This window comes from Nerophis ophidion, linkage group LG17, assembly GCF_033978795.1.
Source record: "Nerophis ophidion isolate RoL-2023_Sa linkage group LG17, RoL_Noph_v1.0, whole genome shotgun sequence".
In the NCBI taxonomy this organism is placed as follows: Eukaryota; Metazoa; Chordata; class Actinopteri; order Syngnathiformes; family Syngnathidae; genus Nerophis; species Nerophis ophidion.
Window position 1 is genome coordinate 28,042,808 of NC_084627.1, and position 16,062 is coordinate 28,058,869.

At 42.2% G+C, this 16,062-nt stretch overlaps 1 protein-coding gene across 1 annotated transcript in view; it reads left to right on the plus strand.

Annotated features, from left to right (window-relative positions):
• Positions 1-6,369: 6,369 nt before the first annotated feature.
• The window catches only part of ulk1b (unc-51 like autophagy activating kinase 1), a 69,776-nt gene continuing 60,083 nt past the window's right edge, over positions 6,370-16,062 (plus strand). The window contains exon 1 of the mRNA XM_061876702.1: positions 6,370-7,048. Within this exon, the coding sequence (XP_061732686.1) occupies positions 6,959-7,048 (90 nt within the window). The 5' untranslated portion in view covers positions 6,370-6,958. The remainder of the gene's footprint in view (positions 7,049-16,062) is intronic.

Sequence of the window (16,062 nt, forward strand, 5' to 3'; positions counted from 1 at the left end):
TAATAAAAGCATTCATTGAGGTAGAACTATTATGTAATATTATCTAACATTTTTGACAATCAGTTTTTTTATTAATATGGTGCTGGGATACCCCTGATTTCAGCCTTTCAAAGCTTCTCTTAGACCATCATTATCTCACCTCTGTATTTGTCATATCTTAGTTACGGCCCTAGGAAGCATCAGTCTGAAATTCTTCCTCGTCTTTGAGCTCACGCCGGTGATAGTTGGTACAATGTTGATGTCCTTGATTGTCCTTTTATCGGGGTAGCCTTCTTTTTTCTTGTTTTGCTCAGACATCAGAATCAGAAACAGAATCAGAAATACTTTTTCTGAAGGGAAATTAAGATTTTCAGCCCAATCCCATTCAAGCGCAGACAAACATTACAGGGAGACAGAACAGGATCGCTGACGGGTCTGCTATCTTCCGGCACCCCTTACAAAAAAAAAAAAAATTAGAAACAGGTAAACTAGGGAGGGGGAGAGGGGTGAAAAAAATATTCAGTCTAAGCCTGGGCCCCTGGAGAGGGGGTCGAGACTGAGGCCAAAGAAAAAACAACTCAAAAATGAAACATCAAAGAACACAAAGGACATTAAAGACATTAAAAGATCAGAGCTGAGGCAAACAGCCACTTCTACATCCATCCATCCATTTTCTACCGCTTATTCCCTTTTGGGGTCGTGGGGGGCTCTGGCGCCTATCTCAGCTACAATCGGGCGGAAGGCGGGGTACACCCTGGACAAGTCGCCAACTCATCGCAGGGCCAACACAGATAGGCAGACAACATTCACACTCACATTCACACACTAGGGCCAATTTAGTGTTGCCAATCAACCTATTCCCAGGTGCATGTCTTTGGAAGTGGGAGGAAGCCGGAGTACCCGGAGGGAACCCACGCATTCATATTTTATATAGGGCTTCTACATACAGCCACAAAAGTAAAACAACAACAACAACAACAAAACGTATACAATGTGGCAGCCTCTGAGGTGTTCCACGCCATTGTCTGCTGGGGTGGGGCGAGCATGGCCAAAGACAGGAGCAAACTCAACAAAGCAACCAAAAGAGCCAACTCCATACTCGGCCGCCCACCAACTCTCGGCCAGTGTGTAGTCCGCATGGATGAGCGAGGATACGTCCAAGGAGACCGAGGTGTCTGATACCTGCTCATTCAGCCAAGACACTGTGAAACCTGTCCGTCCCGGTGCTCAGTGCTAGCTCCGCAGCCCTGTCTCTTCATCTGCATCTCCTCCAGTCTTTCCAAACAGACTCTAGTGTGGCAGAGACCCAGCAACTGGTCTCCATGGACAAAAGGCTCCTGATTGATTGATTGATTGATTGATTGATTGATTGATTGATTGATTGATTGATTGATTGATTGCCTGGGAGGTTTTTTGATTGATTGATTGAAACTTTTGTTAGTAGATTGCACAGTACAGTACATATTCCATACAATTGACCACTAAATGGTAACACCCGAATAAGTTTTTCAACTTGTTTAAGTCGGGGTCGACGTTAATCAATTCATGGCAAATCCGGAAGTTCACAAAAAAGCACAGCAGAAGTCACAAAAGTGCCACCCCTTGTCGTACAGTCCTTAGGGGTCCCGAACCAAAAGGCAAACCCCATGAAAACAAGAGGGAAACATCAGGAACACGAAAGGATGACACAAGAGCACATAGCTCCTGCCAATAGCAGCCACGACAGCAGCGCCATCTTGGATTTAAAAAAAAACAAAAAAAAACATATTTTTTGTTTCTTTGGTTGCTTTGCAGTTTCTGCATAGAAAGCAATAATTGCACATAGGCGTTCGCAATGCGTCTGTGTAACAAACCGGAAAGAGGGGAGTGACGTATGCCGTAAAGCAAGTTAGCACATTTGTAGTTTTTTTGTTTGGCAGGGTTCCTGCCACCCACCTTAAAGTTGCTTAGTGCCTAAAAGTGATAGACTCCCTCCGGTCCTGACAGAGGTGTCATTAAACGAGTTTTCAGTCAGTATATCATCCCAAAAGTTATGAAAGTATTTTATGAAGATTAAATAGTTACTTAGTGCTGCTTTAAAAAGGGCATCAAAATATAATCTGAGGGGTGGCTCGCTATGCCAGTCTTTGAACAATCACTGGCTTAGATAACTTCAAAGTAGCTAAGTAGAATCTATCTTAAATCAGGGGTGTCAAACGTACAGCCCGCGGGATGAGTTTGGTAAGGATAAAAATGAGACGAAATTTTTGAATAAAATAAACTACTGTTCTAGATGTGTCCACAAGATGTAGCAACTATCAATCAATCAATCAATGATTATTTATATAGCCCTAAATCACTAGTGTCTCATAGGGCTGACTACATAAATAACATCCTGTAATTTGATATTTGTATTATTTTTTTATCTTGATGGATTGAAAATTAACACCAATGAGTTCACTAATGAACATTATCACATAATTTAGTCAGAAAGTATAAATAACGACAAGTAAAGATAAAATACTATTAACCGCAAGATGTAAGTGTAAAAAAAACAACAATATTATGATTTGTACATTTTTAGAATGTGCTTGTTTTATTTCAAACAAAGGAAACAATCTGAAGTTGTCTTTATTTTTAAGTTATCGTGCTGTGGTTTTACCAGTCCGGCCCACTTGGGAGTAGATTTTTCTCCATGTGGCCCCCGATTCTAAAATGAGTTTCACACCTCTGATCCAAATCATTTGTTTTACAGGACAATGTAGAGTGTAATGTAAACTAAATTTAGGTACCTAGTTCAACGTAGATAGCTTCACTTAGCTTGTTCGCTAGCTACCAAGCTAGTAAGGAGTTGTCCTTACTACATACTTGCCAACCCTCCCGGATTTTGCGGGAGACTCCCGAAATTCAACGCCTCTCCCGAAAACTTCCCGGGACAAATTTTCTCCCGAAAATCTCCCGAAATTCAGGCGGAGCTGGTGGCCACGCCCCCTCCAGCTCCATGGGGACCTGAGTGACGTGTCTTAGAGTGTGTCTGCCCAATGACGTTATAACTGTAGAATGAACGAGGGCGAGTTTTTGGTTTCTTATGTGGGTTTATTGTAAGGCAGTTTCATTAACGTCCTCCCAGCGCAGTAACAACACACAACATGACAACAACAGCAGTCATGTTTACGTCTACCGTAAGGCAGTTCGTCTGCCGTAAACAGCATGTGACACTCTTAAACAGGACAATACTGCCATCTACTGTACATGCACCACAACACCTCCATGCAACTTCAACCCTTTACTAATCGTATCCCATCTCCCCGGATTGTAAATAACCTAATGTAAATAATCAAATGTATTTCTAATGTATATAATTGTTCTTATGCTATCTGAACTCACTATGTTCTCTCTGCTTGCTGTACATATCCTACTAAGTAAGACCTACACTGTTTCAATGTCCATTTCTCTGTGTTGATGCAATTGTTGATGACTGAAGTACTGATATCAACCAAAGCTCCTCATCCCATCCCCCAGATTGTAAATAATTCAATGTACGTATATACTATGATGATTAACTTGTGTGATGACTGTATTATGCTGATAGTATATATTTGTACCATTAATTGGTTAAACAAGTTGAACAACTTATTGGGGTGTTACCATTTAGTGGTCAATTGTACGGAATATGTACTGTACTGTGCAATCTACTAATAAAAGTTTCAATCAATCAATCATGCACATGTGACAATAACATCTACTTTAGAAAGTGTAGTGCACAACTGAGCACACAACAGCTGTAAATATACTCCTCCCCTCTTAACCACGCCCCCTACCCCACCCCAGACCACGACCCCACCTCCCAAAATCGGAGGTCTCAAGGTTGGCAAGTATGCCTTACTAGCTTGATTATTACTAGCTTGATCTAGCTAGATTTCTAGAATATTACTGAAGTGTAAAAAAACGTCCTTTTCAGCTTTTATGAAAAATATAATTCACATTAAAACAACGTATTTTGTATGTAAAAATGTAAAAAAAAAGTAGGTTAGGTATTATTGTTGTAAGCACAATACCAATGGCGCGCATTTTGCAAATTTAATGTCAAATCAAATCAAATGTTTATTGGATTCATCACTATACAGAGTAGCCCTGCGATGAGATAGCGACTTGTCCAGGGTGTACGCCGCCTTCCGCCTGATTGTAGCTGAGATAAGCGCCAGCGCCGCCCGCGACCCCAAAAAAGGGAATACGCGGTAGAAAATGGATGGATGGATGTACTATACAGTGTACATCCACGACAGAACTACTGACTAAACTACTACCACAACTTGGTTTACTATTTATAAAATATAATAATGTAGGGTTACCTGGAACTTGAAATAGGCCACCCGGCCTGAATCCACACTTGGCAGTAGTTTAGTCAGTAGTTTAGTCGTGGATCCATCCATCCATCCATCTTCTTCCACGTATCCAAGGTCGTGTCACGGGGGCAGCAGCCTAAGCAGGGAAGCCAAGACTTACCTCTCCCCATCCACTTCGTGTAGCTCTTCCCGGGGGATCCCGAGGTGTTCCCAGGCCAGCCGGGAGATATAGTCTTCCCAACGTGTCCTGGGTCTTCCCCGTGGCCTCCTACCGGTTGGACGTGCCTTAAACACCTCCCTCGGGAGGCGTTCGGGTGGCATCCTGACCAGATGCCCGAACCACCTCATCTGGCTCCTCTCGATGTGGAGGAGCAGCGGCTTTACTTTGAGCTCCTCTCAGATGACCGAGCTTCTCACCCTATCTCTAAGGGAGAGCCCCGCCACACGGTGGAGGAAACTCATTTCGGCCGCTTGTACCCGTGATCTTATACTTTTGGTCATAACCCAAAGCTAATGACCATAGGTGAGGATGGGAACGAAGATCGAACGGTAAATTGAGAGCTTTGCCTTCCGGCTCAGCTCCTTCTTCACCACAACGGATCGGTACGACGTCCGCATTACTGAAGACGCTGCACCGATCCGCCTGTCGATCTCACAATCCACTCTTCCCCCACTCGTGAACAAGACTCCTAGGTACTTGAACTCCTCCACTTGGGGCAGGTTCGTGGATGTACACTGTATAGCAGGGGTCTCAAACTCAATTTACCTGGGGGCCACTGGATGCAAAAACTGGGTGAGGCTGGGCCGGAAGAAAAGATTTCTTAAAAAAATCTAACATGCACTTTTTAATTAATTCACTTTCTTTGATTGGCTTTCCCGCCCTAGCATCATTCTTGCCAACTCTCGCAATCTTTCCGGGAAACGCCCGGATGTCAGTGCCCCTCCCGACAATCTCCCGGGTCAATCATTCTCCCGGTTTTCACCCGGACAATAATATTAAGGGCGTGGCTTGATGGCGCTGCCTTTAACATACTCTACAACCTGCCGACTCGTCCGCTTCTCCACAATATAAACAGTGTGCCGGCCCAGTCACATATTGTATGAGGCTTATGCAGACCCACGGAAGGGACTGCAAGACCTACTTGATCAACAGCCATAAAAGTCACACTGAGGGTGGCTGTATAAACAACTTTAACACTGTTACAAATATGCACCACATTGTGAACCCACACCAAACAAGATTGACAAACACATTTTGGGAGAACATCCGCACCGTAGCACAACATAACAAATACCCAGGATCCAATGCAGTCCTAACTCTTCCAGGCAAAAATAAGGGGCGGGGGTGTATATTGTAGCCCGGAATAGTTAGGGCTGCATGGGATTCTGGGTATTTGTTACGTTGTGTTTATGTTGTGTTTATTTTGTGTTATGGTCTGGATGTTCTCCCAAAATGTGTTTGTCATTCTTGTTTGGTGTGTGTTCACATTGTGGCGCATATTTGTAACAGGTTTAAAGTTATTTATACGGCCACCCTCAGTGTGACCTGTGTGGCTGTTGATCGACTATGTCTTGCAGTCGCATACTGCGTCTACAAAAGCCAAATTTATCATGTGGCTGGGCTGGAACGGTGTTAGTACATGATGTAGAGGACGCTAAAGGCAGTGCCTCCATGGTGTCCCTTTAATATTATTGTGTGGGTGAAATTCGGGAGAATGAATACCCCCACTGAAAATTGGGAGTCTCCCGGAAAAATCGAGGGTATACAAGTATGACGCTGAACAGCGTCATTCATATAAAACTCGCGGACCGCGCCAACATTAAATTTTGACATTAAGGTGCGGGCCGCAACTGCGGGCCACGTGTTTGAGACCCCTGCTGTATTGTGATGAATCCAATAAACATTTAATTTGATTTGATTTGACATTAAATTTGCAAAATGTGGTTGTGTATTTTGCAAATTGCGCGCCATTGGTATTGTGCTTACAACATTATTACAAGTACCAAAACTTTCCCTTCATGACAGTTGACTACTGAACACTCTGACGTCACCGCTACGGCTGTGATGACTCTGCGCATGCGCGTTGGTCCCTCGACTACACAGTCTGCTTTGTTGGGACCATCGCTGCTACTTTGACTTCACACGACTACGCTTTTGTCCGAAATAGATTGGAGGTTGTATTTATTACTAGTGACTCATCTGATATAATAGGTGTAGTTTTTGGGTTGGCAGTCAGCGCTTATTTTGTCGTTTTGACGCTGGAGACTACAGAGGCGAGGAGCTCCTGAATATAAACAAAACGCAGCGCGAGCTGCTTTTAAGGTGGCACGTCATTAGCGACAGCTGGAACAACAAGAGGACCGTCCGAGGCCGCTAGGCTACATCCAGCCCGCGAAGAGGAACTCGGTGTCCGGATCATGGAAGTGTTGGCTCGGCCTCGTAGGGAGTGAACCTCCGTAACGAGCGAACATGAGAAAAGAGGGCCGCTTGTCGTCTGGACGGCAGCTCCTGGCAAGTGAAAGAGGGGGTGACCGTCCTTACTGCTGCCCCCGCTTGACCGAGGAGAAAGGCGAGCTCGCTAGCAAGAAGAGCGACCGCGGGCGCCCTGGTTCTCTGCCCCGGTCCAAGTAGAGCTCAAGCCGACAGAGGCATCATGGAGACGGTGGGGAGATTCGAGTTCAGTCGGAAGGACCTGATAGGACACGGCGCATTTGCGGTCGTCTTTAAAGGCAGGCACCGAGAGGTAAGTGTTAATGTGTCCGTCCTTTTTAAAGCCCTTTTTGTGTTTTGGACAGACCTTTAATATCTGTTTAATAATGTTTGGAATTTAAAGACATATTTGCTACGGCTGCTTTCTGTTAGCCATTTGTTGTTTGTTTTCACAATACGACCTTAAGAGGCCTAGCTGCCCGAACAGGATGTTGTTTAAAAATAATAATGCTGTAAACTACAACAAAAGTTGAGCATTTGATATGTGATATAATGTCACGCACGTGTTATGAGTGATTTCCACATTGTGTAGATTTGAACAAACGGTTGGCTACCACAATGCGAGACGGTTGATAAACATGTTGTAACATGTTTCCCAACTTTCAAGATTTTTATTAGGACATGAACTGGTATTATCATAAAAATCCTTTGTGGAGATGCAATTAATAAGGGGCCTGTGGTTTCAAAAATAAATAAAAACAGCAATACACAATATGTGCACACATTGTTATTTTTATTTTATTTTTTACAAATAACACATGTACTGTGTTGTAAGCATTTCACCAATCTCGTGCACTTTGCAAATTCTACGTCAATTCCATTGTGCGCAAGCAATTTGCATATCGCAAGACAAGATTTAAGACGAGATTTTGTGGATGGTTTAGTCAGTAACCCAACATTATTATACCGTATTTCCTTGAATAGCCGCCTGGGCGCTAATTAATTTGAAACCTCTTCTCACTAATGCGCTCATTAGGGACGGCGTGGCGCAGTGGGAGAGTGGCCGTGCGCAACCCGAGGGTCCCTGGTTCAAATCCCACCTAGTACCAAGCTCGTCACGTCCGTTGTGTCCTGAGCAAGACACTTCACCCTTGCTCCTGATGGGTCCTGGTTGGCGCCTTGCATGGCAGCTCCCTCCATCAGTGTGTGAATGTGTGTGTGAATGGGTAAATGTGGAAGTAATGTCTAAGCGCTTTGAGTACCTTGAAGGTAGAAAAGCGCTATACAAGTACAACCCATTTATCATTTATTATTCAAGGCATGCGGTAAAAGTAAACAGGCGCTAATAATTTTAAAACCTCTTCTCACCCCTGCGCTTACCATTGGCATGCAGTAAAAAATTGAGTGTGGTGAAGAAAAAAAATTAATAAAAAATTATTCTGCGGTCGCGCCCCAGTGATTGGGTACCACTGCTCTACAACATGTCATCGCGACCGCCTTTTCACAACGCTATCTGCGTGCCGGCCAGACGCATGCATTTCGCTGCTTCTCATACGAGATTGCAATGCATACTTGGTCAACAGCCATAGCTTTTACGCTGATGGTTGTGATATAAACAACTTTAACATTCTTACTATTATGTGCCACACTCTGTGAACCCACACCAAACACATTTCTGGAGAACATCGGCTCTGCAAGACATTATAAACGCAACATAAGAATTACCCACAATGCCATGCATCCATGACTCTTGGCTATATTAGACACTCGCCCCCAACCCCGCCCACCTCAACCGACGCACGGAGAGGGGGTGGTGGGGTTTGGTGCTAGCGGGGTGTATAATATAGCCCAGAGTCATGAGTGCATGGCATTGTGGGTAATTCTTATGTTGCGTTTATAATGTGTTACAGAGCCGATGTTTTCCCGAAATGTGTTTGGTGTGGGTTCACAGAGTGTGGCACATATTAGTAAGAGTGTTAAAATTGTTTTATATCACAACCAAACTCCTACGCCATTTTGAAAATGATGACAGGGGAAGTGTCACTCGTGACGGCACAAATTTGACCCGGCAGTAAAAGTAAGCATGCGCTAATACATTTGAGGAACGAGTTTGACCCGGCAGTAATTCAAGGCAGGCACATATTACATGCCCGGCGGCTATTCAAAGAAATACGGTATTTTATGAATAGTAAACCAAGTTGTGGTAGTAATTTAGTCAGAAGTTTAGTCGTGGATGTACACTGTATAGTGGTTAGAGTTAGAGTTGGACTGATTTGAGGGCAATATTCAGTTATATTGTCCCCACTACAAATGAATAGATTTACATAAGTATTTGATAAATTATTTTGACACCAAAAACATGTATTTGCGCCCATTGATTTGCAAAATGTGCACCACACATTATTCAAATATATAGCTGGAAGCAATTTGCAAAAAGATTGCGCATTATACAAATTTGCAAAATGCGGTTACGCATTATACAAATTTGCAAAATGCGGTTACGCATTATACAAATTTGCAAAATGCGGTTACGCATTATACAAATTTGCAAAATGCGTTTGCGCATTATACAAATTTGCAAAATGCGTTTGCGCATTATACAAATTTGCAAAATGCGGTTGCACATTTTGCAAATTGCTCACATTGATATTGTGCCTACAACATACTAGCTCTGGTACCTGCTCAGGCCATTGCATCAGAATATAGGAAGTGTGGTAAAGATGAACAAGGACACACTCTCAGACTGCAGACATGTTCTGGTTTGTTCTTCTGGCAAGTAATTATGTAATGTGGTTGGACACTGCACGTGGAGCCCCTCTCCCCTCCCCGTAGAGAGGAGCCAACATATGTGCACAACTGTACATACAGTATCATGTATGCTCTTTCTTATGTCACAACTTTAATGGAACTGTGGAAGTTGCCCTCTCCTCCCCCCACCTTGTCCAGATCTCCGCAAACGTGTAGGGATGATGAGTTCAATGTAAATAGCAGGAATGTGTAACGTGAGTTTCACACTAACAGCTTAACAACAAAAGCTTTTATTTGCTTTCATAGACTATGTACTTAGTTGTCATGGTTGATTGAATATAGTTACTATTTGAAGCATTTACCATATTACATGACAATACCAGGCCTCAAATTTTAACTTTTTAAGGTAAAGGCAAGCTTTGCCTAAAGGAGGGCTCATTTTTAGGGCACCAAGGCAAGTTGGAAGGGCGTCTAGGCAAACATTATTACCTTTCGGGGCAGGGTCTCCAAAGCATGCATGCATGCATGCACACATACACATACATGTGTGTGTGTATATATGTATATATATATATATATATATATATATATATATATATATATATATATATATATATATACATATACATATATTTTGTGTGTGTATGTATATACAAACCCCGTTTCCATATGAGTCGGGAAATTGTGTTAGATGTAAATATAAACGGGATACAATGATTTGCAAATCCTTTTCAACTCATCTTCAATTGAATGCACTACAAAGACAAGATATTTGATGTTCAAACTCATAAACTTTTTTTTTTTGCAAATAATAATTAACTTAGAATTTTTCATGGCTGCAACACGTGCCAAAGTAGTTGGGAAAGGGCATGTTCACCACTGTGTAACATCACCTTTTCTTTTAACAACACTCAATAAACGTTTGGGAACTGAGGAAACTAATTGTTGAAGCTTTGAAAGTGGAATTCTTCTTCATTGTTGTTTTATGTAGAGCTTTAGACGTTCAACAGTCCGGGGTCTCCGCTGTCTTATTTTACGCTTCATAATGCGCCACACATTTTGGATGGGAGACAGATCTGGACTGCAGGCGGGCCAGGAAATTACCCGCACTCTTTTACTACGAAACCACGCTGTTGTGACTTGTGGCTTGGCATTGTCTTGCTGAAATAAGCAGGAGCAGCCATGATAACGTTGCTTGGATGACAACATATGTAGATCCAAAACCTGTATGGACCATTCAGAATTAATGGTGCCTTCACAGATGTGTAAGTTACCCATGCCTTGGGCACTAATGCACCCCCATACCATCACAGATGCTGGCTTTTGAACTTTGCGCCTATAACAATCCGAATGTTTTTTTTCCTCTTTGTTCCGCAGGAAACCACGTCCACAGTTTCCAAATATAATTTGAAATGTGGACTCGTCATACCACAGAACACTTTCCATTTTGCATCAGTCTATCTTTGATGACTTCGGGCCCAGCGAAGCCAGCGGCGTTTCTTGGTGTTGTTGATAAATGGGTTTGGCTTTGCATAGTAGAGTTTTAACTTGCACTTACAGATGTAGTTACTGACAGTGGTTTAATGTAGTGTTCCTGAGCCAAGTGGTGATATCCCTTACACACTGATGTCGGTTTTTAATGCAGTACCACCTGAGGGATCAAAAGCCTGTGAGCCAGTTCCAGCTTGTGGTGCCCAAGACCAGACTTAAGACCAAGGGAGACAGGGCCTTCTCTGTGGTCGGCCCTAAGCTCTGGAACACTCTGCCCCTCCATGTTCAAACTGCTTCCACAGTGGAGTGTTTTAAGTCTCGTCTTAAGACCCACTTTTATTCTTTGGCTTTTAACACTACGTGAGTTGTGTGGTCCTCTGTCCTCTGTTGTCCTCTGTGTTTTTTATACACTTTGATTTCTATTTTACTGTTTTAATTGATTTTACCCTTTAAAATAGTTTTTAATCATATTTGTTTTTATATTGTTTTTTTATACTGGTTTTATATTTAATTATGTTTGGTTTTTATTCAGTCATTGTTGGAGCATAATATTGTTTTTTTAATATTGTTTTTAACATGGCTGTGCAGCACTTTGGAAACGTTATTGTTGTTTAAATGTGCTATATAACGACGTCCCACTGGGTGTGAGTTTTCCTTGCCCTTATGTGGGCCTACCGAGGATGTCGTAGTGGTTTGTGCAGCCCTTTGAGACACTAGTGATTTAGGGCTATATAAGTAAACATTGATTGATTGATTGATATAAATAAAGTGGATTGGATTGGATTGGATAATATTACCGATTACTTGCAGTGATTTCTCCAGATTCTCTGAACCTTTTGATGATTTTACGGACTGTAGATGGTAAAATCCCTAAATTCCTTGCAATAGCTCGTTGAGAAATGTTGTTCTAAAACTGTTTGACAATTTGCTTACAAATTAGTGACCCATTCTTGTTTGTGAATTACTTAGCATTTCATGGAAGCTGCTTTTATACCCAATCATTGCGCCCACTTGTTCCCATTTAGCTTACACACCTGTGGGATGTTCCAAATAAGTGTTTGATGAGCATTCCTCAACTTGATCAGTATTATTGCCACCTTTTCCAACTACATTGTCACGTGTTGCTGGCATCAAATTCTAAAGTTAATGATTATTTGCAACAAAAAAAAAATGTTTATCAATTTGAACATTTAATATGTTGTCTTTGTAGCATATTCAACTGAATATGGGTTGAAAATTATTTGCAAATCATAGTATTCCGTTTATATTTACATCTAACACAATTTCCCAACTCGTATGGAAACGGGGTTAGTATGTATGTGTGTGTGTGTGTGTGTGTGTGTGTGTGTGTGTGTGTGTGTGTGTGTATATATATACATATATATATATATATATATATATGTATGTATGTATGTATGTATGTATGTATGTATGTATGTATGTGTATATATATATATATATATATATATATCTACAGAACTGTTTCATGAGGGGTTCCCTCAATCATCAGGAGATTTCCTGATGCAATCACCTGATGATTGAGGGAACCCCCTCATGAAACAGTTCTGTAGAGATGAAGTAGTCTTGTGATTTTTCCCACACCTACATATTGCGCTCTACCACGGTATCGAGCACTATTCTCTGGATAATCCAATCAAGATATATATATATATGTATGTATATATATATATATGTATATATATATATATATATATATATATATATATATATATATATATATATATCTCAATCAATCAATCAATGTTTACTTATATAGCCCTAAATCACTAGTGTCTCAAAGGGCTGCACAAACCACCACGACATCCTCGGTAGGCCCACATAAGGGCAAGGAAAACTCACACCCAGTGGGACATCGGTGACAATAATGACCCAGTGGGACGTCGGTGACAATAATGACTATGAGAACCTTAGAGAGGAGGAAAGCAATGGATGTCGAGCGGGTCTAACATGATACTGTGAAAGTTCAATCCACAATGGATCCAACACAGTCGCGAGAGTCCAGTCCAAAGCGGATCCAACACAGCAGCGAGAGTCCCGTTCACAGCGGAGCCAGCAGGAAACCATCCCAAGCGGAGGCGGATCAGCAGCGCAGAGATGTCCCCAGCCGATACACAGGCAAGCAGTACATGGCCACCGGATCGGACCGGACCCCCTCCACAGGGTAGAGTGGGACATAGAAGAAAAAGAAAAGAAACAGCAGATCAACTGGTCTAAAAAGGGAGTCTATTTAAAGGCTAGAGTATACAAATGAGTTTTAAGGTGAGACTTAAATGCTTCTACTGAGGTGGCATCTCAAACTGTTACCGGGAGGGCATTCCAGAGTACTGGAGCCCGAACGGAAAACGCTCTATAGCCCGCAGACTTTTTTTGGGCTTTGGGAATCACTAACAAGCCGGAGTCCTTTGAACGCAGATTTCTTGCCGGGACATATGGTACAATACAATCGGCAAGATAGGATGGAGCTAGACCGTGTAGTATTTTATACGTAAGTAGTAAAACCTTAAAGTCACATCTTAAGTGCACAGGAAGCCAGTGCAGGTGAGCCAGTACAGGCGTAATGTGATCAAACTTTCTTGTTCTTGTCAAAAGTCTAGCAGCCGCATTTTGTACCAACTGTAATCTTTTAATGCTAGACATGGGGAGACCCGAAAATAATACGTTACAGTAGTCGAGGCGAGACGTAACAAACGCATGGATAATGATCTCAGCGTCTTTAGTGGACAGAATGGAGCGAATTTTAGCGATATTACGGAGATGAAAGAAGGCCGTTTTAGTAACGCTTTTAATGTGTGCCTCAAAGGAGAGAGTTGGGTCGAAGATAATACCCAGATTCTTTACCGTGTCGCCTTGTTTAATTGTTTGGTTGTCAAATGTTAGAGTTGTATTATTAAATAGAGTTTGGTGTCTAGCAGGACCGATAATCAGCATTTCTGTTTTTTTGGCGTTGAGTTGCAAAAAGTTAGCGGACATCCATTGTTTAATTTCATTAAGACACGCCTCCAGCTGACTACAATCCGGCGTGTTGGTCAGCTTTAGGGGCATGTAGAGTTGGGTGTCATCAGCATAACAGTGAAAGCTAACACCGTATTTGCGTATGATGTCACCTAGCGGCAGCATGTAGATGCTGAAGAGTGCAGGGCCAAGGACCGAACCCTGGGGAACTCCACACGTTACCTTAACATGGTCCGAGGTCACATTGTTATGGGAGACACACTGCATCCTATCAGTAAGATAAGAGTTAAACCAAGACAGGGCTAAGTCTGACATACCAATTCGTGTTTTGATACGTTCTAATAAAATATTATGATCGACGGTATCGAAAGCAGCGCTAAGATCGAGGAGCAGCAACATAGATGATGCATCAGAATCCATCGTTAGCAATAGATCATTAGTCATTTTTGCGAGGGCTGTCTCCGTGGAGTGATTTGCTCTGAAACCGGATTGAAAGGTTTCACATAGATTGTTAGACGCTAAGTGTTCATTTAACTGCTCCGCAACAATTTTTTCAAGGATTTTTGAAATAAAGGGAAGGTGAGACACCGGTCGGTAGTTTACCATGAGGTCAGGATCGAGGTTAGGTCTTTTAAGAAGAGGATGAATAACCGCTTTTTTGAATGCTAGGGGAACAGTGCCAGAGGAGAGTGATAAGTTTATAATATTTAGCACTGATGGACCTAATAATACAAAGAGCTCCTTGATCAGTTTCCCAGGAAGAGGGTCAAGTAAGCATGTTGTCTGTTTTATTCCATTTACATGTTGTAACAATTCCTCTAATGTTATTTCCTCAAAACGAGAGAAACTATTTTGGAGGGCAGTATCCGCCGTATATACCATCGTATCAGTGTTAAAAGAACCCCGTTGTAGCTGGGACGCATTGTCTTTAATCTCCTTTCTAATGACTTCAATTTTCTTACTAAAGAATTGCATAAAGTCATCAGCTGAGTGGGTTGAGCTACTGGAAGGGGTCCCTTGTTGGGTTAGCGATGCTACCGTACTAAACAAAAATTTAGGATCGTTTTTATTACGGTGGATGAGATTTGAGTAATATTTAGCTTTAGCTAAGGTAAGCATGCGTTTATAAGTTATTACCTTGAAGGTAGAAAAGCGCTATACAAGTACAACCCATTTACCATTTATTTATTTAAACCATCACTCCATGCTTGATGGTGCACCTCAAGTTTAGTCGTGCGCCATTTGCGTTCCAGCTTTCTACATAATAATTTCTGAGCTCTAGTTTCTTCTGTAAACCACGGGGTGCGCTTTTTTGGAGCCTTTTTTAACTTTAGCGGTGCTATGTTATCAATGGTTTCGCGCAGGGTGTCGTTAAAGTTGTTAGTGAGGTTATCAATAGAGCCCACATACTTTGGGAATGGTGCCATTACCGAGGGCAGTAGGTCAGCAAGAGTTGTCGGTGTGGCCGTATTAATGTTGCGGCTGCTATAGCAGTTATTATTATTATTAGTTTGACGAACATGCGTCTCAACCTCGAATTTTATAAGGTAATGATCGGACAATACTTTCGTATACGGGAGTATCGTAACTTTGGAGACGGTGATACCCCTGACAAGCACTAGGTCTATCGTATTACCGTTGCGATGCGTGGGTTCATTTATTATTTGTGTGAGACCGCAGCTATCAATTACAGTCTGGAGCGCTACGCACGGTGGGTCCGATAGGGTATTCATATGGATATTAAAGTCCCCCATTATGATTATATTATCGGCGTGTGTCACTAGATCAGCAACGAACTCTGAGAATTCATTGATAAAGTCCGAATAGGGCCGTGGGGGGCGGTAGATAACAGCCAGGTGTAGAGGCAGCGGTGTGACAGACTTCATAGTAAGCACCTCAAACGATTTATATTTATTATTTATGTTAGTACTAAGGTTAAAGTTTTCGCTGTATATTAGTGCGACCCCCCCCCCCCACCCCTTTTAAGCGGACGGGCAATATGCGCATGTGTAAAGTTAGGAGGACATGCCTCATTTAGCGCAAAAAAGTCGTTTGGTTTAAGCCAGGTTTCGCTGAGACCGATGACGTTAAGATTGTTGTCTCTGATAATATCAC